Source organism: Bos javanicus, chromosome 16 (genome assembly GCF_032452875.1).
Source record: "Bos javanicus breed banteng chromosome 16, ARS-OSU_banteng_1.0, whole genome shotgun sequence".
Taxonomy (NCBI): Eukaryota; Metazoa; Chordata; class Mammalia; order Artiodactyla; family Bovidae; genus Bos; species Bos javanicus.
The window spans coordinates 22,482,445-22,509,152 of NC_083883.1; the positions used below are offsets into that span (position 1 = coordinate 22,482,445).

The 26,708-nt window shown below is 45.5% G+C and overlaps 1 protein-coding gene across 6 annotated transcripts in view; it reads left to right on the top strand.

Annotated features, from left to right (window-relative positions):
* Positions 1-26,708, top strand: part of TGFB2 (transforming growth factor beta 2) — a 95,030-nt gene continuing 68,322 nt past the window's right edge. For 3 of the 6 annotated variants that reach the window (XM_061382218.1, XM_061382213.1, XM_061382215.1), the window contains exons 1-2: positions 1-1,345; positions 17,536-17,619. In XM_061382218.1, the coding sequence (XP_061238202.1) occupies positions 1,000-1,345; positions 17,536-17,619 (430 nt within the window). In that variant the 5' untranslated portion in view covers positions 1-999. The remainder of the gene's footprint in view (positions 1,346-17,535; positions 17,620-26,708) is intronic. The other 3 variants (XM_061382212.1, XM_061382219.1, XM_061382214.1) reach the window with 3 other exon arrangements.

Consider the following 26,708-nt stretch of genomic DNA (forward strand, 5'->3'; position numbering starts at 1 on the left):
TCCGCCGGCGGCGAGAGCCACGGCGGCGGCCGCCGCTCGCCTGTTGCCGGGTTGGCGTTTGGAGCGAGAGCAGAAGGAGGAGCAGAAGGAGGGAGCTGGAGGCCGGACGCGTTCGCCAGCGGCGGCAACGTGGAGTGAGCGGGCGGGTCGGCGCGCCGGCCGGGGTGTCGGCCCCCGCGCGCAGCTCCGGGAGCAGGATCCTCGCCGCCTCCCTGCGCGGCCTCCGCGGCCCGCGCCGGACCCGGCCGAGTCCCGGGCGCCGAGCGAAGCTCTCCCGCCTCCCCGCCGCGGGCCGGGCTCGCCCCCAGCGCGCGCACCCGGGCGCGCGCGCGCCCACACTCACACCACACACACTCACACGCACACTCACACACACACTCACACACGTGTGCGCTCCTCCGCTCCGGAGCTGCTGCCGCTCCTGCTCTCAGCGCTGCCGTGGAAGGCAGGGCCGCGCCGCGCCGCTCCTTCTTGAAATATATAAATTGGAGCCGGCCGGCCTCGGCCGCCCCTCTGACAGCGCGGCCCGCGCCCCTCCCGCCGGCGCGCCCGCTGCCAGCCCCGGGACCTTTTCATCTCTTCCCTTTTGGCCGGAGGAGCCGAGTTCAGATTCGCCACTCCGCACCCGAAACTGACACACTGAACTCCGTTTCCTCCTGCTAAATTTATTTCTGCCTAATAGCCACTCGTCTCTTTTTTCCGCCCCCCCTCCCCTCCATCTCGTCGCTCCAAGAAAACTTTTGCCGACTCCCTCAAGTGCAGGTTCCCCCTGCCCGTCGTGTATTAATATTTCCACTTGGGGAACGACGTTGCCTTTTCTTTTGAAAGGAATTCAAGCAAGATACCTTTTTCTCTCGGACATTGACTCTCGATTGTTTGCAAAAGTTTCGCATTAAAAAAAATCTACCTGATCTGTACTTTGAGAGTTGCTAGGGTTTTTTTTTTTTTTCTTACTTTTTACTTAAAAGAAAAAAAAATTTTTTTTCCACCTTTAAAAAAATGCACTACTGTGTGCTGAGCGCGTTTCTGCTCCTGCATCTGGTCACGGTCGCGCTCAGCCTGTCTACCTGCAGCACGCTCGACATGGACCAGTTCATGCGCAAGAGGATCGAGGCGATCCGCGGGCAGATCCTGAGCAAGCTGAAGCTCACCAGCCCCCCAGAAGACTACCCCGAACCCGAGGAGGTCCCCCCGGAGGTGATCTCCATCTACAACAGCACCAGGGACTTGCTCCAGGAGAAGGCGAGCCGGAGGGCGGCCGCCTGCGAGCGCGAGCGGAGCGACGAGGAATACTACGCCAAGGAGGTTTACAAAATAGACATGCCGTCCTTCTTACCCTCGGAAAGTAAGTACCGCTCTTCGCTTCCATTCCCCGGGGCTTAGCGCTGCCCGAGGCTTCCAGAACCGCAGCCACTCCAGGGATAGCCCTGCCCTCTGGGGTCCCCGGCTCGCTCCTTCCCCTTCTCCGGTCCTCCGTCCCACCCACCTCCTTGCCAGTTGTGTGCTTGAGAACATTAGGCTTTAAAACGTGGAGTTGCGACTTTATTTTCTCCATTTCTTCCTCTCCCCCACAACGCCCCCGTCCTTTATAAGGCGTTATTCTCTCTCTCTTTTTTTCCCTCTTCCCTGGAATTTTCGACTCGGCCACCGGCTAGGAGTCAGCCCTCCTCTGTCAAACTCCAGGCACTCCCCGGGGCCGAGTTAAACCGGGAAACCTCGGTGGGTTTGTTTTCTTTGCTCCGATTGGCCTGGAGCCCGCCGAACTGGGGCACGAAGGGTTAAAAAAAAAAAAAAAAGAGTGGCTCAAAACGAGCCTCACCGGAAGGCGCCCCATTCCGTGCCGACCTATCAGCTGATTCTGCAAGCCTTCCCTATTGTCTCTAACTCCCCGAAAAATGTCAGCATCGCCAAGACGAAACCCGATCTGGCGACCCCTCCAAAAACCTACCTCCAACCCCTCAATTCGTGAATCTCTGACCTCGACGGGGTGTTTACATCCCCCCGTCCCCGCCAAGGCGAGATCTTGTAACCACGTCCCCTTTTGATTTCACCTGGAATGGTAGAGAGGACAGCTTCGTTTCTGGCTACGTTTAAAAGAGTTTTTCCTTCATGTTTTTTTTTTTTTTTTCCAGAATCCTCTCAAACCTGCCTTCTTAAAATCGCCGGTGTAGCAAATCCTTTTTCTTAGGCGTTTATCGTTTATCTTTCTCACTCTGGAGCCCGGTGTTCCCTGCCCTTTCATAGGCTTCCTGCAGTCACTTCGTTGCATTCCTGAATCTCAGCGTAGAAGACAGCCGATTTTTTTTTTTTTTTTTTTTAAACTGGCTTTTCTGAGGGCAGTGTCCTCAAAACCAGCTGGCATACAGTAGCCATGGAAGTGAAATGATTTATTGTTGGAGTTCCTTGGGCGGAAGGGAAAAGGGCAGTTAGCTTAGAATGATTTCCAAGTTCTTAAAAAAAGAAAAAGCAAAGAAGCAGCATATATTGATACCTGAGAGGGTTAAATACCAGGAAGAAGAAAAAGAAAGAAAGAAAAAAAAAAGCTCCAACTTTTGCGTATTCCAAATCCCAAGAAAATACACTTTTCATTGGTTGCCCATTTCTCTCCGCCCCTTTTCATGCCCTATATACTCTCTGGCTGCCTTCACAAAGTCTCTGTGTCTTGCCTACAGAGATAATATGGCCATCTTGGTAATTTTATCCTAGAGGTTCTAATTGCAGAGAGGTGCTTTTCTTTTTGAATATTTATATTTAGTTTGACAAGTCGTAGTTCCGGGACTTGCCGTGTCTTGTATCTGATGGTCTCAGAATATCGCTGACGTATACAACCCCAGTGTTCTTGGCGACCTCTGTTTTGCTGCAGGATCATCTGTTGTCTAAGAGCAGAGCCGAGATAGGAGATCCTGGCAAGGGGGTCGAATTTATTATTGTAATTATGGCACCATTCACCACAGTGGTGATAATATACACTCCATCTTCGTGATGCGGGGCGGGGGGAGGTGGGTAAGGGGCGTGGGAAGAAGGAAAGCTTTCTACCTGGGGTGGAGCCCTGGAGATATTAGGAAAGAAAGTTCATTGTAATTTAGTCCAAAATCTTTGAGATCCAACAGGGAGTTGAGTCAGTTTGCTTTCTCTAGCACGTGCGACGTTCTACTGGAATTTGGGCAGGCAGGCAGTTATGTAGAATCAGAACAAGCCAACCCTTCAGTGTTTACCTGCAACAGCTTTAATGAACTGCTGGTATTTTCATAACACAGAGAAGGTCTGATCTTTTCCTGATATAGGTGTAGAGAGAGCAAGTTACCCAAGAGGGTTCATTCTTTCAAACCCTCTTCAATCTCAAGAATTGAGATGATCCCACTCAGGATCATAATCATCACCAAACTGGGAAAATTCTCAGATTATTAGGATTTCAGAGGTTGGCATTAAAGATGGGTGTGTGGATTCCCTTCTGTTTCCACTCCCAGCTACAAAGAAATTGAAAACCTCTGATCAGCACAGGATAAAATATACACTATCAGTTTTCCTACAAAGAATGCAGGCTTCTTAAAGTCTAAAAGGAAGTTTAGGAGCAGAAAGTCTTATTAATAGCAGATTTGATACTACTGTGCTAAGACTGTGGATAATTTTATAGAAAGTAGGTTAACTGATTTTCCAGCACTTTCTAGTTATACTGGAATATAGAGAACCCTTCCAAAAAAAAAAAAAAAAGGAAGAAAAGAAAAAAAAAATCACTCCACTATATTTTTTAAAGGGCAAATTGAAAGGACAGCATTGGCTTATATACCAAGTCTCCCTCTTGAGGACTGTTCCGCCTAACTTTTAACTTGGTCCTCTCTGAAGCTGCTGTGGGGAGGGAGCGTGCCTGTCATTTCTCAAAGGAAATCCGAGGAGGGTCACGAGCCCCAGGGATGGAGGCATGGGAAAGATCACTGGTTCATTTTTTACCACCAACTTATTAGCGTTCAGGGAGTGACTTCAACTCAAATATTACAAATATGCTCTAATTATACTCAATGAGCTATATATCATTACAGATTCTTGATAGTCCTTTGCAGGACATTTTATACAGTTCAGACGAATATTTTTAGCAATGCGGAGTTTTAAAAGTAAAAATATAAGAGATATTGTATATGCCTTGAAGCATATTTTGTCTTAAATATTATCCTTGGACCAGTGTACTATATAAATACAGTAAATATGAATAGAACTGGCCAGGTGCCAATCTCCTAGGATGAATTTTAGTCAAGAAGGTATGTATGGGTTATAATACTGTGTCAACATTGGAAGAAGGGGTCTGATTAGTTTTGAATTTATTCATATTGATCTTTTCACATGCTGTTAGTTTAAGGCTCAAAGTGGAGTTATACTAAGGTTTACCCACACTTTACCCAGTGAGAATTAGCAGACTTCTCATCCTTTGACAATCCACTGGAACCTCAAGGCACATCTATTCCAAAGACACTGTACTAGGTAGGCTTTAGAAATTTAGAAAGAGTAATTCCACTTAATGGAGTAAGAATCCAAATGATTAACAATTGAAATATGTAGACACTTGGACAGTCAAAAAAGGAAAAAGGATGAGACAAAACTCTTTTTTTTTCTTTCTTTCTCCTCTCTTTCCCATGTAACAAATTTCAGGCAGGTGTCATGGTTCTTATTGTGGTGATGTTACCGCTCTTGCTATTCCCACCCTCAGGGAATGTTTGGCAATGTCTGGAGACATTTTTGGATGTCATGACTGGGGATGGAGAGCCCAGGGATTGCTGTTAACCACTCTAGAATGCACAGGACAGGTCCTCTTCCCATTCCCAACCCCCTTAAATAAAAAAAATTATAAAATTCCCATGTAGAGAAGCCTGGTAACCCTGGGATTTATTTGGGATTGCTAAATTCTGCAGTAGCACCACCTCCAAAGTAATAACCTAAAAACAAAACATCTTTAGGCTCAAAAGGACATTAACATGGAATAGACAAATAATCAGTAAGTTTTCTTAAGTAAGTTGGAACATGAATTTCACTCTTTTGTATGATATATAGTATATTATGATGGTCTTAAAGGGCTTCAATGAGAGGCATCAAAACTTGCCATTCATTTAGCCTGAGCAGTAGCGTCACCCCACCCATCTGTAACTTCAGTCAGCAGCAGTATGATGTTAGTCGGGACAGAGAAAAAAGAAGTGTGGGATTATCTTGGATTTTCCTTGCAAGGAAAATAAGCAGCTCATGTTCAGGAAGAGTGGAATCTCCAAGCTACGCAACGGAAGAAAGTCAATAATCATGTTGGTTTATTCTGTCATATTGAATTAGATAAATTCAACTGTACAGCTGGAGATATCATGATGAGGTTTCTTTTGTAATTGACTCACATAAATGCTAAACATTTAATACCAGGCAATCTCATTTTCTATTTCCCCTGTAAATTGCCAAGTGAAATCATGGAACATAGAATGGACACAGTAGTAGCACTATGATTTGGGGCAGGGGTGCAACTTAACACTCTATTCATGGGTATATCTTTTCTATGTATATATTGCTGGTGGTGGTGGTTTAGTCACTAAGTCGTGTCTGACTCTTGCGACCCCATGGACTGTAGCCCACCAGGCTCCTCTGTCCATGGGATTCTCCAGGCAAGAATACTGGAGTGGGTTACCATTTCCTTCTCCAATACATGGCTGGACTGTCAACCAGTGAAGGAAAACACTAGCAATTGCTAGAATATAGTAGTATTTTTGCTGGACAGTCAGGGATTCTTTTTCTTTTATTGAACTATAGTTGATTTATAATATTGTGTTAGTTTCAGGTGTACAGCCAAGTGATAGGGATTTCGTTTTTGAAGATTCTGTGTGTGTGGGTGTGTGAAAAAGAGAGACACAGAGATCAGAGACAGACTTGAACCTCTTCCCTAGACTTCCCCAATGACTGAGTTATTAATACACAGCAGACCAAGTTTTAATTCTCCCACTTGTATTGAATTGCATCATTGCTTGTACTAACTCTAGTGCCTAATTGTGGTCACATTTAACTTAGGCCACGTTCTTCTCTTCCAGGGTTTCCTCTTTTCTTTCTTTTACTTTTCACAGTCTGGGAAAAACCCTCAAAGAAATACACTGGTTATAACTGAAGCAGTTGGGTGTCTTTGTTGCCAAGGGAGGCCGCTCTCCTCTTCTGAGGAGTCCCTACCAACCGGATGGAGGCTGGGCTTTGTCAAGCTGGAGGAGTAGGTGGGGACCCGCTGACCTGGCAGAGGCTCCGGGAGCCGCCTGTGTCTCCACAGCGACCCCTGGGGTCTACTCAAGGAACTGCACTTTTTGAATGCTCTCTTCTCCCTAGTGAAAAGTTGATGTAACCCAGGCACAGCCTCTTTCATATAAAAAGATATGAAAGAATGACAGATCCTGTTTCCTAGAGGAAACTGAGATGTGAAAAAAGGGCTAATGACTCACTGTTGATCCCATATCAAATCTGGGTTAGAACAGAGGAGGTCACCGACTGCTAGGCCTTTGCCCAGAGATTACAACACACTTCAGGCTGCATTTTTCGAAGGTTAGGGAAGAAGAGTGGAGGAGACTACCCCTGAGGGAGATGTGCAAGCCGACCACCAAGGTGGGACTAGGGGATCCTTCTCCCTCCCTGGTCCCACCCACCCCTTTACAAGTTCAGTATTAAGGGGTGGGGGTGGGTGTGTGCGTGCCCGCGCGCGCTCAGTCGTGTCTGACCCTTTATAACCCCATGGATTGTAGCCCTCCAGGTTCTTCTGTCCATAGGGTTTCCCAGGCAAGAATACTGGAGTGGGTTGCCATTGCCTTCTCCAGGGGAATCTTCCGGACCCCGGAATCGAACCTTCATCTTACATGTCTCCTGCATTGGCAGGGGATTCTTGGCCACTAGCGCCCCCTGGGAAGCCCAGTATTAAGGTGAGCAGGGCGGGGAAGAGCTCTGGCTGCAGCTCCCTCAGCCCTCCTCATGGAGCACTTCCGGGACTGCTCAGCCCTCCTCTTGCAGCACCTCCCGTCTTGAGTGACCCTGGAGAGAGGGTGTGGGTTTCCCAAATGTGCTCATTCTCCCTGTCTGCCGAAGGGTGGGTCTACTCTGCCCATGCTGAATAGCTTGATGAAACGTGCCTCTGGCCGAGATAAACAAAAGTTTCCACTGTCATTTTGAAACCACATGGTGTGCTTTGTCTTTTACTCTTCTTTAAACAAGGATAGTTGTTGACCTAGGAATTCAGTGTCTTCCAGGTAGTTTCACTTTAATCACATGCTAGGGACTGTTTGATGGGTTTGTTTAGACTGCAGAGCTTGCTTCCATCCTGTGTTTGAGAGAAATTCGAGTCACGCTGCAACCACAAGTCGGTTTCGGTGGTTGTCACAGGTTTTGTTTCTTTTCTAACCTCCGGTAGGTTAGAACAGTTCTGTGCTGTGACCACCACCTTACTGCCAGATGGGCTTGGTGGCCTCAGCTCTTCATAAACTCTCCCCGTTGACCTTTTCCCCACAGGCTCTAGATTGCCTTCCTGTTCTCTCTTCTGGAATACCTGTGTGTAGGGTGGGGAACTTCATTGACTCATGCCTCTGTTTCTTCATTTGTAAAGATGAATAAGATGCTGGCTTCCTAGGGTTGCAAAAGACTGACCATGACCTGTGTAAAGAAGTCCCAAACCCTGCCTCTGGCACTTAGTGGACCTTCCTTGCAGAGTACCTATTAATCACTGATTCCCAAAGACCGTTGATTTTAAAGTGAACCCTTTTTTTATGTGCCCTGAAGAAAGAAACATCACTGAAAATTGACTATAACATGCCACTGGTTATGAGATATAAAAAAGATATTTTAGAGGTGTTCTGATGTGATTAAAAGTAACACTCTGGGGACCACTCCCACCAGCCCAGGATGTCTCAGGACCTCCATCTCATTCATTTCTTTGTAACTTTCCCTCAGAGGATCTGTTTCCATGGCTCCCTGGGATAGGTCCTTAGGTGATTTTTGGCACCTAAGAGGGTGGGAACAGAGACTGGCAGGGCTGGTAATCTAGCAGGCCCATCATTGTCTAATCCTAATATAGGAAGGCCTTGAGAATTTTGGCTTTGTAGATAAGATCTCAGATATCTTAGATAACATCCAAGATCTTTCAGGGTCTGGTCCCTCCTCCTTGATCAGCATCCCGCCCCCAACTAAATCCTCCCATGAAAACTACACTCCAGCCAGATCACTCTCTTTGCTTTTACCCAAAGGGGCTATTTATTTTCCTGCCATTAGGCCTTTGTTTATGCTGTTTCTTCCACTTAGAGAGCCATCTTTTAACACCTTTAAGCATCCTTTGAGGTTAAATGAGTGCCATCTCCTTATGAAACCTTCTTTGATGTTCCTCGTCATATTTAATTAGCTCTTCCTCTGTATGCACTCTCACAGTACTGATACTCATCTCTATCTCAGCCTCTTTTCTTTTGCTGTAGGTAAAATCTAGCTGTGTCCTGACCTGTCTTCATCGGTTGGTGACCTACCTCAGAACAAGAACCCACTTGGACTTAGCTATGTTCTTACAGCTTATTGTTTTTGCTCAACCAATACTTAATAAATGAATGAGGGTTTCCCTTTAGAGAATAAGACTAAGTCACCAGAAGAAAGATCTATGAGTTGAAAGCATAGTTGAAAGACCAAGAGATGTGGACAGATGGAAATCTTACCTCTGTTATCAGGGAAACCATGCCTGATGGATCTTGTTCCTATGCTAAAGGCAATACCAGGCCTTTCAGAACCACCCAGTTCCTGTTTCCAGTTTTGCAGATAAGAATGAAAATGCTGGTGATAATGATGATGATGAAAGCTAACCCTCAGCGGGTACACACTATGTGCCAAGCATAGTTTTAAATATTTCATACGTGTGCACATATTTCATTCTCACAAGTAACCCTGTATAGTCTGTTCAAGTATTTTCCCTGCAACATCTGAGGACATGGCTGTAACTATTTCTATCAGCGATGTCTTATTGAAAGTCAGGCTTTTAGGTATAAGTAATAGTGAGTGAAGTTGCTCAGTTGTGTCCGACTCTTTGCGACCCCATGGACTGTAGCCTACCAGGCTCCTCTGTCCATGGGATTTTCCAGGCAATAGTCCTGGAGTGGATTGCCATTTCCTTCTCCTGGGGATCTTCCTAACACAGGGATCGAACCCAGGTCTCCTGCATTGTAGACAGACGCTTTACCATCTGAGCCACCAGGGAAGTCAGGTATAAGTAATAGAAGCCCTAAATAGAGATCAGGAAACAGAGAGCATGACTTTTCCTGCCCTCTTGAAAACTGACATAGAACATCCCTGAAAGGGTGGTGACTTTCCTCTCCTGGCAGGAATTCTATTCCTAGAAGCTCTGCATTCTTCCCCTCCAGAAGGCACTATATTTTTGAATCCTTTTCTACAGCCCTGGGTCTTTTTTCTTGTCTTTAACACATTCTGCTTTTATCTCTGCAGGTAGTTGATACAAATATTGTGATCTTTCTAGTCTCCTGGTCTTCATCTTGAACTGCCATGATTTCTTTGCAAAACTTTTCTAAATTTGATTAATAGGAGATTCATCTTGTCTCTTGAAAATGGATTGGGTAAGGCAGGATGGTGTTGTCTAATGAGCACAGGCTTGAGAGCCAGACAGACCCAATAAGTAAAAGAAAGAGAATAAGTAAAAGGGAATTGCACCAGAACAGTCTCAGAGGTGGAAAGGGAAAAGGGAGCTTCAAAGACAAGCAGCCCTACTCTAGGCCGATGGAAGTTGTTAAAACGTGGTCTTGTCTGGGTGAGCCACCTGACTGTCTCAGTGCAAGTTATTCAAACTGCCTCAGGGACATTTCAGTTGCTTCCTGCTGAGGGGTTTCCCAGGTGGCGCTAGTGGTAAAGAACCTGCCCTGCCAGTGCAGGAGACATAGACTCGGGTTTGATCCCTGGGTTGGGAAGATCCCCTGGAGGAGGAAATGGCAACCTACTCCAGTATTCTTGCCTGAAGAATTCCATGGACAGAGGAGCCTGGCAGCCTGCAGTCCATGGGGGCACAAAGAGTCTGATAAAACTGAAGCGACTTAACGCACACTGCTGAATTCAGATCTTGGCTCTGCCATCCGTAGCTTGGTGGTGGGGCTACAGCCCTGGCACTTAAGTTGATCTCAGTTTGTTCACTTGTCATAATGAAGATGTGCCCTGCCCCCTAGGATTGTGGAGGATGGGTGATGATGTGCAAAGAAATTCCCAGTGTAGCTACTTCTGGCATTTAATAGGCTTGCTTTGCAGGCAGTTATTATGCATTGAATCTCAAGCACCACTGATTTCACAATGCACCATAATTTCATATGGATCCCTGGGTTGAGAAGATCCCCTGGAGTAGGAAATGGCAACCCACTCCAGTATTCTTGAAAATCCCATGGGCAGAGGAGCCTGGCAGGCTACAGTCCTTGGGGTCACAGAGTCAGACACACCTGAAGCGACAGTCTGTAATTTCATATGCCACTTAGAGCGCTCATTAATTGTAACATGCCATTGTTTCTAAGAGATCATTGGGATTTTAGAGGTATTAAAATGTGAAAAATACCTAGCATCAGGGAAGTCATGTTTGTGGATTGCAAGAGTAGCAGTCCATGTGTATATAGCAGAGTGCTCTGTCCTGGAAACACATTGAAAATAAAATTAAGAGGGGGCATGATATCGGCCCTCAGGAAACGTTTCTATTTAGTAAACTTTCAGAGCCTCTGACTGGCAATAGCCACCTCTGGCACAGGAGATCTGCATCCTGGATCCCTCCCAGCTGGAGTGTCTTGCTAGGCATGCTCAGTGCATTAATATCAGGGTTTATTTATTTATTTATTTTTTGACATCTCAGGGTGTTGCAAGGGCCTGTACATTTCTAGGGAAATTTTTTTTGAAATGATTTTAACTGATCTCTCTGAATATGCGTATGAGTTACATAATACTTGCCTCTTTATCTTTCTGGGCCCTAAAGGCTGAAATCCAACAAAGGTTGGGGTTGGATGAGGGAGGATATTGTTCATAAAAGGCTAACATGCCGAGGGGGCTTCTGGGCAGCTTGTCTCTGGGCCACGCTCGGCCCCTTCTCCCAGGTCCCTTGTCTCATCGCCTCCCCGGGTGAGAGGCTCTGTTGAGAAGGTAGCCAGGACCTTCAGATGTTTGGACCTCATCTCACGTTCATGATCAGGAACCAGCCACAGCGGTTTCTTCACTGCCAGGCAATTTATTTATTTATTAATTATTATTTTCTAACATTTTTAAAGACTTTTAAAAAAAATGCAGACCATTTTTAAAGGTTTTATTGAATTGGTTACAGTATTACTTCTTCTTTTTTTTTTTTCCCTAAATTCTGGATTTTTGGCCACGAGGCATGTGAGATCTTAGCTCTTTGACCAGGGACCCAACCCACAACCCCTGCATTAGAAGGCGAAGTCTTAACCACCGACTGCTGGGGAAGTCCCAGGCAATTCATTTAGCAACAGACTTCAGCAACAAAATGCCATTACAGGGTAGAAGTCTCCCAGAGGAGGACGGGTGGGAAGAAGGGGAGAGGGTGGTGAGAAGTTGCTGCAAAGGGTTTGAGGAGGAAATGAAAACTGAGGAGGTGTTGTCGGAGAGGACAGGCCACACTCGGGCAGGAGCAGCTGTCATTAGAGTAAGATGCTCTCTGAGTGACGCAGCATCCTGGCTTTCCTGGAGCAACCGAGTAAAACCACTTCATTGGTGTGAGAGGACACTGCTGTCCCAAGGGAACCAAGTTTACTGGGCTTAGGGTCTGTTAGGGGGCTTCCCTGTGACTCAGTGGTAAAGAATCTGCCTGCAATGCAGGAGACCCTGGGTTGGGAAGATCCCTGGGTTGGGAAGGTCCCTTGGAGGAGGGCATGTCAACCCACTCCAGTATTCTTGTCTGGAGAATTCCATGGACAGAGGAGCCTGGTGGGCTACATACAGTCCATGGGGTCACACAGAGGTGGACACAAGTGAAGCAACTAAGCAGAGTATCAGGAGCTGTTAGAAGGAGGGGAATGCCTTCTTGGGCCCACAAGCTCTTCTCTGTGGACCAACCCCATCCCCTCCTTCTCAGAAATGAGCCTTTGGACTTGGTTCTGCCTGATAAGCCAGAAATGTGGGGCTTAGATGTCCCCTTTAATCACAACAACTTGAGGAACTTAAAGCAAATGGAAAATGCTTTCTGGATGTTGCAAAGCCCAGACCTTCTGGAAATAGTTCGGATGCATTTCCAGCCTCCTCAGGCAGCTGTTTGCTCTCACACTGGCATGTGGCACGCATCTCTGTCCACAGAGAGAGTGTGGCTCTTCCTTCAGGCCTTCCTCGCGGCCTCCACATGGGTCATTAGGAAGCAGGACGTTCCTGAGGAAGAGACGTGGTGTTTTGGAAAGGAGGGTCACGAGGCAACCATGAGCCCGAGTAACACTCGGGCTGCTTTTTTGGAGACCTTAGTTTCAGGAAGCACTGTAGCATCTTTCCAGTCTCAAGGAGGAAAAAGAAAAATGTTGTGACTTTGACCTTGGCTCAGTTCATTTGGCTTTCCCTATCTAACCCACACCACACTGACAGATTCCACATCTGTCTTGACAAGCGTGTTCACAAATAACTGCTCATTCATAACTTCAGGCTGTTGTCACAGCTCTTGTTTGTTACTCCAGCATGTGAATGAGAAGGCAGAGTTTGGTTTTAAGAGACACATTGATCTCAGAGGAATAACTGTCTAAACGAGGAGACAGTAGTTTTTCATGCATTTTAAGGTCACTAAAGTATATTATTGCACATAAATGGGAATTTTCTAAGAACTATAACCTAAGTTTTGGAGTCATTTCTGTATTGGGAATTCAATAGTTCTTAGACCAAATTCAACTAAGGTTATTCTCTCTAGATCATATGTAGCAGTAACTTTATTATTCCTTCCATTGGTGGGGGGGGGGGTTATTCTTAAAGGATTATTTATTTCCCTATCTGGGCTCCCCAGGTGGCTCAGTGGTAAAAAAAAATCTGCCTGCCAGTGCAGGAAACCTAGGTTCAATCTCTGGGTTGGATGATCCCTTAGAGAAGAAAATGGCAACCCACTCCAGTGTTCTTGCCTGGATAATCCCATGGACAGAGTCTTGCAGGCTACAGCCCATGGAGTTGCAAAGAGTCGGACACGACTTAGTGACTGAGCACACAGCACATTTCCCTATCCATTGGCTTCATCTCGTTTTCACTTCGGTTTTGACAACTTAATGACTATGCCATTGAAGTGATTCTTTGCTTATAATAAACTCCTATCATTAAGTTGCTAGCTGAGAAAGGCCAAAAAAAGAAAGAAAAATAGGTGGCTGACTTAACTCTGATTTGACTTTAGAAGGAGGAAAAAAAAAAAAAAAGAAAATCACAGACTGAGGACATGTCTTTACAGAAGATGGATGATTTGGTAAAGGAATTGGCTGCTTGGAAGTCTGTCAGGGCTTTCTGGAAGAAGGGTTTCCACATCCAAGCTTGCATCTTAGCATCTGGCTCCGGAAGTTAAGGAGAGAGAAACAGAGCTTTTACCCAGAAATAGCTGGGCAGAACCAAAGGAGAATGATGGCTATCACCTAAGGTTCTCAGACAGTGGTTCTCACTCAAGCTTTAGGTTGTTAAGTGTGTTAGTAGAGTTTGCTGTTCATATGTGTGAACTCAGTCCTGAATGGCCACTATTTCACCTACTGTGCTTTACACCTCTGTGAAATGAGGTGGCAGCCGCTGGTTTGTCTTGAAGCAAGATATATTTCAGAAGAATTCCGCTGTCAGAAAGCATCACCATCAACAATGAAACTATGTGTATAGGGTCAGGTCTAGTTTCATTAATTCTTTGGCAGCTGTACCCAGATTCTAGAAAGAGGGTCTTGAGCCAAATTGACCCTGAGTCATTAGACGCTGGGGATCAGCAGTTTGTAAGAAACCTTGGTTGGGAATCCTCTGAGAGGAGTAGAAACTCCCTGTCATCTCGTGCTGGGAGAGATAACGGTGCCCACTTCTGGAACTGTTGTCATCGTGAGAGAGATGTCTGTGTGGAGGATGTTTGTGTGGAGGCTGGGGAGGGGTTGAGGCAGGGACTAATTTGATGTGGAGTTGACTGCAGCATTTTTGCTGCTCCTGCTAAGTCACTCAGACGTGTCCGACTCTTTGTGACCCTATGAAGCCTGCCAGGCTCCTCTGCCCGTGGGATTCTCCAGGCAAGAATACTACAGTCGGTTGCCATGCCCTCTTCTAGGGGGATCTTCCTGACCCAGGGATGGAACCTGAGTCTCTTGCGTCTCTTGCAATGGCAGGCGGGTTCTTAATCACTAGCACCACTTGGGAAGCCCATTTTCAGTGACATTTAATTCTGCTTGAGAAGTCATTGCAGCAAGAATGTCTTTCTCTCTGGCTAAGAGACACTTTCACGCTATATAAAAAGACTAACTACCCAGAACAGACAACCCTTATGAGAGGATTGTGATCCACCTGATTGGGTTGTTTTGAGGACAAATGAGCTTTTTGTAAGAGGCCTTTCTAACCTCTAGGTCACAAAGGCTATACTAGTGTTTCTGGAATTCTACCAAGCAAAAGGATCGCCTGGAGTGCTGGGTCTGGATTCCTGAATTTGTCTCCTACCCTCCATCCAAATTATTATTCAATAGTTTTATTTTTTGTTTTTGTTTTTTCTTGGCCATATCTCGTGGCTTGAGGGATTTTAGTTCCCCACCAGGGATCTAACCGGGGTCCTCAGCAGTGAGAGGGCATTGTCCTCACCACTGGACCCCCTAGAGTTACCAAGATGATTATTCTTTCATTTCAAGGTGAGATCCAAGTAGGTAGCTCAGAAGCAGACTCTGGAAACCCTGTGTGTTTAGGTTTGATTGCTTTATTTCTTAGTTGTGTCATCACAGGCAAAAAGGAGTCCTAGCACTTTTATAGTTAGCTTCATTGTCTTTTAGTTATTTTGTAAATTACTCACACAAAATTTTAATTCCAGGACTGTTTTTATCTTCTGACTTACCTGAGCCATGCTCCCCCATTATCCATGAGTATACCCAGGGACTTCTAAAAATGATTGTATCTCTAAGACTATTCATGTCTCAGATTTTCCCTAGGGTTTCACATTTTAAAAAGCATTTCACACAGACCCCAAACCTTATTAATAGAAAAAGTTTACCTGTATTTAGTGTGACTTCAAACACATAGATCTTGAAAATTGATTTTTTTTTTTTAAACTAACAGTTACTTTCTTTGGCATAAATCACCCTTATTTGCATCACTTATATCTCATCTGATTCACTGTCTTAACTTCGAGGCCCTGGATCAGCACCAGAGCACCCTGTTCTTTATGGCGGTGGTTTAGTCGCTCAGTCGTGTCCGACTCTTTGCAACCCCATAGTCTGTAGCCTGCCAGGCTCCTCTGTCCATGGGATTTTTTTCAGGCAAGTATACTGGAGTGGGTTGCCATTTCCTTTTCCAGGGGCATCTTCCCAACCCAGGGATGAAACCAGTGACTCTTGCATTGCAGGCAGATTCTTTAACAACTGAGCCACCAGTGAAGCTCACCCTGTTCTTGGGCCCTACTTAAAAACAAAACAAAATAAACAAAAAGGGGAGGGGAGGAAAGGAAGGATTTTAATGCTGTAGCTTGATAGCAGAGGGAGAGCAAACCAAAGGTGCCTACTTGAGGACAGCTTGTTGGAAATGACAGATGACAACAGTCAGCTTGCCCTGTTCTCTCATAGACTTCCTTTGACCCGGGTGATCAGGGCTGAGTTCAGGGATCTGGATTCCATTAACAGAATCAGTATCCCTCTGGAGCACCACACAGCCACTGGCCTGAAGAAGGTGCTATTTCCCAGGAAAAGGAGTGAAATCCCCCCAGAAACGCACAGGGCCCTCGTGTGAAGAGAACGTGCTGCTGACCCAGCCACGCTCTGCATGCCCTGCCTGTCTCTGGTTCTGTTCCTTGAGATTTTTATCGCAGAGAGCTTTCAGCATCTCTTTTTAGAGGTCAGATCTGAATGAGAAGACATCGTGTGCCTTGCTGATCTTGTGACACAGTTTCTACCCTGTCTGTAGCTTCCTATCTTTGCTGACGGGTGATGGGAGGGAATTTTCTCTCGGGGAGGCTCTGAAAATAAACACCGTGGTTGCTTGTGGGTGAGAACGTGTGTGAGCAGATGTCAGCTGGTAGCAGCGTATGGTGGCGACGTGAGAGCAACATGTTACCGAGGCCTGGGTGTTGGGCCTTCGCCTTCTGAGCCATCCAGGCTGGGCACCTCCCACATCTCAATTAAAGAGGGTTTTGACTGGAAGGTATAATTCCCACAAGTGTGAAAGTGTGTCCCTGGGATCTTGTTAGGGGGCTGAATGTTGGAGGTGGTAAGTTATAGGGCATGGAAAAAAGTTTTCCTTATCTGCTTTAGAATTGAGAGAGAAACAAAAATCTGGCAAAAAAAAAAAAAAAGAGAGAGAGAGGGGAGGGGGAAGTCCGTAAGATCTGTGTGTTTTGTCCAAAGAAATCTTCAAGTCAGGTATGAATAGTGGTCATGCTACTTTCAGAAGACATGCCCTAGGTGAATGGAAGTTGCATGGATTTTAAATTGGTATAAGGAGCTGGGAAGGAAGTCTGTTCATGCAGACCTGGAAGGCCTTCGGGGATTCACCTATCAAATAAGTTAGATAACTGGTATTATTATATCCCCGAGCACCTTTTATTTGTCAGTTTCTTTTAAATATCTCATTTCAATCTTTCATAAATCCTCAGGAATAGCATAATGTCAGTTTCATTTTATAGCAACAGAAGCTTAGGTGCATCGAGGCATTTGTTCAAAGATTCCAGGAGACTGATGACAGAGCAGGGGTGTCCATCCACATCATCTCATGCAAAAATCTGACATTTAGTATGCATACAAGATCTTTAAAGAAGGCAGAGTTCAGAATTTCAGGATGTCAAAAAGTATCATGGAAGATGCGTGTAATCCATTCCAAGGAGGCCTAGGTTTTTAAATTGTCACTAAGCAGCCCTAAACCAGTATATACTTGAATTTTTGATCATTGATGTAGGAGTTTTCATGTGTTAGAAATGGTAACAGGTGGTTTTAAGAAAACTGAAATCGAGGCCAACCAAATGAAAGTGAGTTTTACTCTTAAGAGGGAGTCTGTCTTTTGTTCAAAAGGTCAGGGCCTTTCCTATTCATCTTTAATATAAGTCAAGGTATTTATGTGACTGTTTCAGTATATAAATTGTACATTGTTATTTTAACACTAGAATGTGTTAAGGGGAACGCTAAATTCAGGAGCCTGATTGCTGGTTAAGGCATGCCAAAAGATCTGGGGTGAGAATCCACAATCCCCCAGACTTGCTTACCCCGTAGTCCCCTGGCCCTGAGTAGCGGGGCCCTTCTGTTTCTGGGGGAATGATAAATACATGCATTGAGTCCCTCTTCTGCGTTGAATCTTTGTATAGCTCTGTATAGGCATCTCCTCAGTAAAATAGCTAATGACTGTGCTTTTTAAAACTCCTAGCTGTCTGCCCAGTTGTTACAACACCCTCTGGCTCAGTGGGCAGCTTGTGCTCCAGACAGTCCCAGGTTTTCTGTGGGTACCTTGGTGAGTACACTCGTCTGCTTTATATACCTCATTTGACGTAGTGGTAGCCGGTCCATCTTTAGTGTTTGTCTCCTGGGTGGGGGGGGACTTGTCAGAGGCGAAAGAGAATTCTGAAGTGCAGCCTCGTAGCTGGACAGTCACACAGGTGCCCCCAATCTTGTAGTCAGAGTGTCTATCAGAAAAACTCATGAATGCTTTGAAGTGATATGATGACTTGATTCTAATACGGGGAAGGATGGATTGTGGGTCTATGAGATGTGTGATCTAGGGCTTCCCAAGTGACTTGATAGATTGATCTCTTGACTCCCTGGGAGGATACTCTGTGGGGGCGGGGGGGGAAGATTGTATGGTCAGAATGTCAAGGGTTCCTTTTTTTTGGTCTCGTATTTGAACCTGTGTTCTTATTTCTGACACACAGCAATGGCTCAATGAATGTTTCTGGTACTGAACTGAAAGGGAAGAAGGAGATCTTTCTCTCCTTTGAAGTTCTACAGGGAGGACAGTGGGAAATGTACGCTGATCATTGTGGCCTTCATACAGTCATTAATGGGTTGTTTGTGGCCTTCATATGGGTTGCATGAGAGAATGGGGTGATCATGGTCAAGGCTTCAGTTGGCTGAACCTGAGAGCTTGCCACTGTGCCCTGACCCTCAGGACAAGTGCAGGCCCCTCAGAGCCTAACCCTGTGTGATAGGCTGGGGTGGGGTGGGGGGGTCACCAAAGCTGGAGGGCTCACCCCTTTCTGATTTGGAACATTAATAAATCAGCCAGCTTTTATTGAGTACCATCTTTTATCATCTGCTGAGCCATGAGACCACAGCAAAGAACAGGTCTTAGGTGATTGTGACACTGAAACACTCTGGCCCAGGTGGTACCCTGATCCATGCTCAGGAAGGGAGGAAATGGACTTACTGTCCTGACATTAGTTCCCTCTACACTTTTGAGGCCCTGAGGAAGCATGAATTATATGGATTCTAAATTCAAGTGGAGATCCCAAATAAGGACAGGAGAAATGTTTTTATTTCCCCGATAGATGTCTGCACTCCCTGGGTTATCCTGCTGTGCACTTTACCACTCCTAATTGTGAAAGTGTTAGTCACTCAGTCATGCCCGATTTTTTGTGACCCCATGAACTGCAGCCCATCAAGCTCCTCTGTCCATGGGATTTCCCAGGCAAGAATACTGGAGTGGGTTGCCATTTCCTTCTCCAGAGGATCTTCCCGACCCTGGGGTCAAACCTGGATCTCCTGCACTGCAGGCAGATTCTTTACCAACTGAGCTACTAACCTTGCTCCTTAGGAATCAAGGAATCAAGAAATGAAATAGTCTATTTACAGTGACCTAAGCTGGGCTTTCCTCAAAAACAAAACTGATTCCATTGAGAATATATGTTTATTTGAGTACAGAAAGCCTCAGAATGGCTACAAGCTGCCATGTGAATAAAAAGAGTGAATGGCTTCATCCATGCTTTTTAAGTTCCTGTTTGTAAGGCAGATTGTATTTGGTTTTCCATCTCTAAATTTGTATTTTATTGTACTGTCTAAACCAAGGAGTTAATTGTCTGATTTTTGTTTGTCTGTTTGTTTGTTTCGCCAGCTTGTTGGAAAAGACAAGGGAAAGGGATGAGAGAAGGAAAACATGTGTTGAATTCCAGTCCCCTCCACCCCTCCCCCATGTCCCGGGTACTGAAGGCCTCTGGTCCTTATTCTTCCCATGTTGGTTGGTTGGCGAGGGTGGGATGAAATCCCCATTTTTCAGGGAACTCTGGCTTGGAGAGGTGAATACCTTGTCCTCAGTCATCAAACTAGCAAAGGGAGTAGAAGCAAATCCCGAAGTCAGGTCTGGCCCGCGTACCCTCCACCACACCACAGAGACCCCAAACTTCTTTTTTTTTTTTTTGCTTTTCCTGTATTTCCCCTGGGAATCCCATCCCATTAGTTTTTATAATTCTCTTACCTATCACTTTGGATTAATTTCCTTTTCATCTTTTCCTCATAATAAACAAGTGGAGAGGTCTACCCTTCCACTTGGCCTCGGACACGCCTTCTCCCTTGGGGTTATTTTTGGTCATTTAATGGCTGCAAGCTTCCCCCTTTCTTTGATGGAAAAACATTGGAAGCCCACCCTGCCTCTCCTGAGTCTGGGAAAATCAGGAGTGTCTCAGAGGGTGAGGCTGGGGAAAGAGATCCCTGTTCAGTGGGAGGCCCTCCTGCCCCACCCAGCTTCCCGCCTGGGAGTCAAGCCTGCAGACCCTTCCAGACCTTCCATGCAAGACTGCTGAGCAGTGGGGCTCTGCAATTTTTTTTTTTTTTTTGGTCTCTGTTCTTAGAAACAGTAATTGAGTAAAAATGTAAGTGAGCCGATGCCAGGGGGCAGGCGTCCAGGGTCAGGGTGAATTTCTCCATGCTGACTGTGATTCTGAACACTCGTTAAGTGGAGGCTGGCTGGTGCCAAGCGGCTTGAGGGTCATCCCTGTCACCTTGTGTGAACTGCCTCTCCATTCCAAGGAGATGTTGGGAGTGGCCGCAAGGAGTTGGGGGGTGGGGGGACCCGTGGCGCCTCTGGCTTTCCTCCCTCCCTCTCTAACCTGGGTGTAGTTATCACCACGTGACCTGAACCCATGCTTGGACTGGCAGCGCTGATGCCTCCTCAGTTTTACATCAAGTCCCCCTGGAGGAAGATATCGTCCTTGCTCCTCGTAGCCTGTGTGGCCGCTACATCATTTCCACTCCACCCCCTCCTGCCCTTTAAGTTCACTCTCCTCCAAAATGTAGGTTGAGGTGAGCTTAGCCCGCCTGAAGGTTTTTCTTCTAAGATAGACGAGTCCAGGAGATAAGCAGTCCAGATGGTCTCTCCAGGAAGGAATGGGTTAAGAGTCATGAAGGCAAATCCAGCTTTGTTTGTTCTTTAAGTATTTACTGAGCGTGATGCCTTTCATTAGCTTGGTTCACATTTAAAGATGAGCTCCTCAGAGTGTGGCCTGCATTTTTTGGTACGTTCTGAAGGGTCATCAAAAGCCGATTCCCGGGCCTGTCTTGAGTCAGAGTCCCTGGGGCGGGTGGAACCCAAGGAGTCTGTACCTTTAAAAGGCAGCGCAGGTGCACCGGTCCCCATTAACCTGATGCAGTGGAGGCTCTTATTCTGCCGGTGTGTTTACTCCAAGTCCTTCAGCCTGAAGGATTCAGATCTAGCAGGGCCTCTGTTTGATCAGCTGGTCCCACAAGTGTGAGACCCCGAATCCATAGCGTGACCACGTTTTCACCCTGTGCTCTCCATGTCCCTCAGTGCATACAATGATCGAGTTAGGTCCGTAGTTAATCACGCTGATCACACATCACCCCTGCTTACCATTCACCACAGAGGGGCTGTGAATGTGCAGGCAGATGACCGAGTGGCGGGGGGTGGATGCCTCGTTGGGAGGTTACGCACACTGGATTGGACAGCGCAGTTTCAAAACAAATGTATAATGTGCAAGTGATGTACAATTTATAATGCCATAGCCGATGTATAATGTTTAGTTCACTGAGGTAGTGTTTGGTCAAAGCACCGCTGACCTCTTCATGGCCTGAAATCTGTTCTGAGACATTCCACGGGGTAAGGATCTCGCCAACAATGGAATGTAAACTCTACTCACTCAGCCCAACTCAGTTCCAAGTAACTGAAGTTTTCTCTTTCCAAATAGCGTTTTTTTTTTTTTTCAACCAGAGGTATTCGAGCAGGTGAAAATCTGACCCAGATATTAAACAGAAAAAGTTAATAATAAAAGTTAATAATAAATGACTTTGGTATTTTCTCCTGTGATTTTGATGTTGTTTTAGAACCATCCAGTATTTTGAATCCAACCACACAATATGGCTATTCTATAACTACTGTAGTGTTTTTGATGATCAAGATAGAGAAATAGCCAGTTCTTCTACATGCTTTGTATCACTGAACCAAAAAAAAGCATTTTTTTTTTAAATAAACATGCCCAGGAATTGTCTTTGTGCCCCAAGTGATTTCTCTGTTATTTCTACCAGTTTGAGAGCTAAGTTCTTTGCTATGTGGTGAAGAGTAAATATAACAGTGAACTAACACCAGAGGAAGAGGCACTAACTACAGTGGTCACTTTATAACTGCCCTAGGATTATACTGGTCAGGCTTTTAATAACCACTGGAAAACAGGAAGTTTGAAGTCTTAATACCATAATAACTCTCATCACTTTGCAGATTTAAACAATGGGAATAAGCATTTTTCTATTGAAGCAGGAAAAGAATGACTAGTCGTATTCATTCTACTTCCCAGCAAGCCTTCCATTAAAAAGGTCTCTACGTGCACTACAAATATAGATCTAGTTGTAAGACAGACGTCTAATGCATGCAAAGATCATAGGAAGACGAAGGTAAACACGAGACATTCTTACAACAGTCGTTCACTGCACAGTGTTCATTGTTGCAATGCACTAGGCATCCATCTAGGCACTAGCGATGCCATCAGTGAATAAAACAGAAAACTTTGCCCTTGGGGTGCTTCACCTTTTGCAGAAAGAGGATAGACAATTAATTAAAAAGATGAGAATGGTAGAATGTGATCAATGTGATAGGACAGAAAATCAGAGCAAGGTTGGGGAGTGGGGAGGTGAGTTGCAATTTGATCAGACGTATCCTAGGAGATGAGATTAGAGAGAGAATGACACATGGGTCAGGTGGGGACTTGGAGGCCATTGCCAAGTCTGTGGTTTTTCCTCTGAATCAAATGGGGAGAAGGGTGGTTTTAGCCCAGGGGTTCTGCAGCAAAATTGAGGACAGTGACCAAGGCAGGAGCCAGAAGCCCAGTGAACTGGTCTTGGCAATGCACTGGGAAGGCACTCAGCACAAGGAAGTTCCAACAACTAGGAACTTCAACAAGACCTTCCTTGTGCTGAGTTCTTTCTTTAACAGATAATTTGATAGGCAGGTCACAAGTGGGTTCTGTATATAGAAAATATTTTTTTGTTGTTGTTTGTTTTAAATGGACACTCCTGAATTACTGGCAACCCACCCCCTTCCTTTCTGGAAAGAAGCTACCTTTGCACCTTCTGTGTATGCAAATAACCTCTTGGGTCTCCCATCTTGTGCTGACAAGTGTGGAATGGCAGCTGCTGGAGGCTGCACTTACTGGACCGCTTAGTCACGGCCACCCTTGATTCATGACCAGGAACACAGGACACTACACTCATAGGTGACCACGGTTGGCCTCCGAGGATGACAAGCTGTCTCTTCCTGTAGGAAGTGGAAAGTCAGACTTGGAAGGCTCTTTGGATCTGTCCAGCTGTGCCTTGTACATTTGCCTAAACTTTGAAATGAGGTCATAAGCCAGGGAATGTGTAACACTATGTCTCTTATCAGTCAAAAAGCATTTCTCTTGGACCAGAGTTCGTGTTCCAATTTTTAAGTTTTGAGCAGCAAGACTTTACACTGGGATGTCGGTTCGATTCCTTCATCCATCTCTATAAGACATGTCAATCGAGTCTACTGCATTCAGGTGCTGTGTGAGCTCTGCCGGTGGATGGAGTAATAGAACACAGATCCTGACTTCAGGAGCCTTTGACTTAGTGAGGAGCTCAGGCCGACCAAACCAGCCCAACCAAACTGAGAAGCTAACACCATGTGGTTGATTATAAGTAAGGATCTGAGAGGTCAGAAGAATTGATGAACTTGCTCTAGACAGGTCAAGGAAGCCTTCTCAGGGGGAGCTGGTATTTGCTGCTTCAACAGATGGCCTTTGGGAGGATAGTTTGGCAGTCAATCAGTAGCACTAGGAAGTCTTCAGCTTTCAGTAAGGGGAAGATTTGCCCTTTCATGTTTTCTCCCTCTTTGAGCTCGCATGATTACTGTCTTGATGAATCATGAAACAGCAGAAGCACTTACTGTAGTCTTTGAAAAATTGAACGTGTACCTACAGGAGACCCACTATGAAATAGTGAGGCTGGAGAACAGGGCAAGATCGTTATATGAGGTATCTGTTATTCAGAAGACATAATGGACCCATGGTGCACAAAATCCATTAGACAACTCAAAGTCATTAGAGCTTCTTTCCCCTTCTTCTTAAGGACACATCACAAAGGTTGATCCCTCACTTATAGTCTATGGATTCTATGACATCTTTTGTTGTGGGACCCAGCTGAGGGAGCAGCGTCTAAACCCGGGCATGCTGACCTCCTGGCTGGACCACAGGAGATGTATAGTTATCCACTATGTTCCCGTGACCAAACATGACTTCAGTAGGGCAAGAAGGGGCACAAGAAAAGGATCTGTTTGGCGGTGGGTCTAGAAGAGAAGAGTTTGACCAAATGGTATAGTCTACCGTAGTGTAAGTGGTGGAGTTGGGGAAAAGAGAAGGATTTCACCCATGTTAAAAACTTTCTATGTTGTTGGTATGGCATGGTTGGATCCACACTTTTGCTTTGTCCATGGAATTATGAGGAGCTTTATAATGGATATTTGCTGAATACTTAGTCAGTTGGCTTTATAAGACAGACATCAAATTCCTTCTGCTCCACTTTTATTATTATTTTTAAAGTCTTTGTTGAATTTGTTACAGTATTGCTTCTGCTTTATGTTTTGGTTTTTTGACTATGGGGCATGTGGGATTTTAACTCCCTGACCATGGATGGAACCCATATCCCTGCACTGGAAGGCAAAGTCTTAACCACTGGACCTCCAGGGAAGTCCCCTTCATTTTTATATACAACTTATTCTTCCAACCAAAACAAGTTTGTTTGGTGTCAGAGGCACAGTTGGTAGTACTAGGTTTAGGAAGCAAGTCCTGATATGTTATGTGAAATTTATGTGTGTCAGGGAAACTCAGGCTTACCTCCAAAACATGTACTCACATCTCTTCGCCTTAGGGTCTCAGGTTGCCAGTATGTTCCTGACATGCCCAGCAGTATCTGGTAAATGTTCTTCACAATCCAGGTTAAGTTTCTATGAGACTGTAAGTCTGAAGATGCTTAGCTGTAGCTGGAGGTACCATGACTCTCCTATTTCTTATCTCTTTTGTATGAGTTCCATGCCAATTGAATGAGTTAAACATTGAGTACCATGTGGCTGCCTCAAATTCTACCTAACCTGAGCCTTAGTCTCCTGACAGTGACTGATGAGGTCAATGGGTTAGTTTCAGGCTCCCTCCTGCTGTGTCCAGTGAGAACACTGCAGAATGACCCCACCTGGCATGGGGCATCTCCTGTGCCCCTCTCAACCCAGGGGCAGCCATCCATCTGCTCTGAATGCCCCTGAGCACGCTGGGTAACTCCCTGCTTGCAAGTTCCCCATCATCTCGGCAGCCTATTCTTAGTAGCAGCAGATGCTGAACATCTCCATCCTGCTTTTGGGGTCAGCAGTGGGAAAGAGCAGAAAAAAATGAAAGCATTGTTTTGCACATGGCTGGACATCTGTATTTCTGAATTGCCCTGTTGTGTGGATGATGCAACTGCTGGAGCTGTTTTGCTGAATGTGAACTTTGTCCACCAACTGGACTCTAAATTGGTTTTGGATCCTTGTGAAATCTAAACGGTCAGACCATATTTTTCTAATCTTCAGTTGGACTGTATCTTTGCTCTGAAGTGGAGCTGATTCGTTTCTGTTCACATCCACCGCAGGGGTTGCTTCTCTGTTTTTCTGCTCTGCGTTGCTTGTTTTCTCAAGGCTGCTACTTACCTCGTCCATTGTGTGTATTCAGGAGAGCAGGAGGGCAGCTCCCTGTGGTACTGTGGCCACTGTGGCTTCAGGGATGGTTTACTCAAGTGTTATTGTTAGGGAGAGAGCTGACTGGTTTTCAGAAACTGAACAGGGGAAGCGTCAGGACCAGCTCACCCACAGGTATGCTGGTACTATGACAAAAACTTGGACTTGGACTTCAGATAGCAGAGCACTCAGATCCTTTACTGGAAGCGCTGACCCTCAGGGCTGTGGTCTCTACTTGGGTACTCTGCTACTGAGATTCTCAACTTCACTGTGTATAATATAAGAATCATAAACTCAGACTGGGGTCCACCTCCAGAAATTCTGATTTGATTGGTCTGGGCTGGGAGCTGGCATCTTTAGTTTTACAAAGCTTCCCAGGGCATTCTGATGTGCAGCCAGATTTGAGAATCTCTGTTTTGGGAGTTTATGTAACATTTGCTACTGTGATTTTTGTCTAGCTATCCATGTCCTGTTATGAGTTTCTGCATGAATTTCTGCATGAAAAAAAAAGGCAAAGATCTAGGTGGGGTGTTAATAAATGAAGAGTCTGGATCCTGGCTTTAGTAATAAGAAAATGAATAATAATGATATTGATCACTGTTAGTTATTGCATACTTACGTTGGGCACTGTGCTAATCTTTATACTAGCCCTATAGGATAAACAGGGCATCCCTGGTAGCTCATCTTATAAAGAATCCGCCTATAATGCAGGAGACCCCAGTTCAATTCCTGGTCAAGAAGTTCCCCTGGAGAAGAGATAGGCTACCCACTCCAGTATTCTTGGGCTTCCCTGGTGGCTCAGATGGTAAAAAATCTCCCTGCAATGCAGAAGACCTGGGTTCGATCCATGACTTGGGAAGATCCCTTAGAGGAGGGCATGGCAAGCCACTCCAGTATTCTTGCCTGAAGAATCCCCTGGACAGAGGAGCCTGGTGGGCTACAGTCCATGGAATCACACAGAGTTGGACACAACTGAGTGACTTAGCAAAGCACAGCACATCATAGGATAAACACTACTGTTATTTTCAGTTTTACAGATGAGGAAACTGAGGCTTGCGGACATCATATAATTTCCCCACAGTCACACAGGTAACAAGTGGCAGAGCCAGAACTTGAACTTGGTCTTTCTGGTTCCAAAGTTCATCCAACCCAATCACTCCCCTAAGACGATGAACTTAAATATGAACAAGAATATTTGGGGTAAAGGGATGAGATGTCAAGAAAGGAGAATTCACTGAGTGAAAATAATATATAACTATATTTAAGGGAGATCATTCTTTTCTGAAAAATGAAGGGAAAAAAGATATCTTTGGATGACTTTCTTATTTTCTTTTGAAGCCAGTATTTGTCTCCCCCAAACCTATGGAAATTCAGAGTGAGCAGCA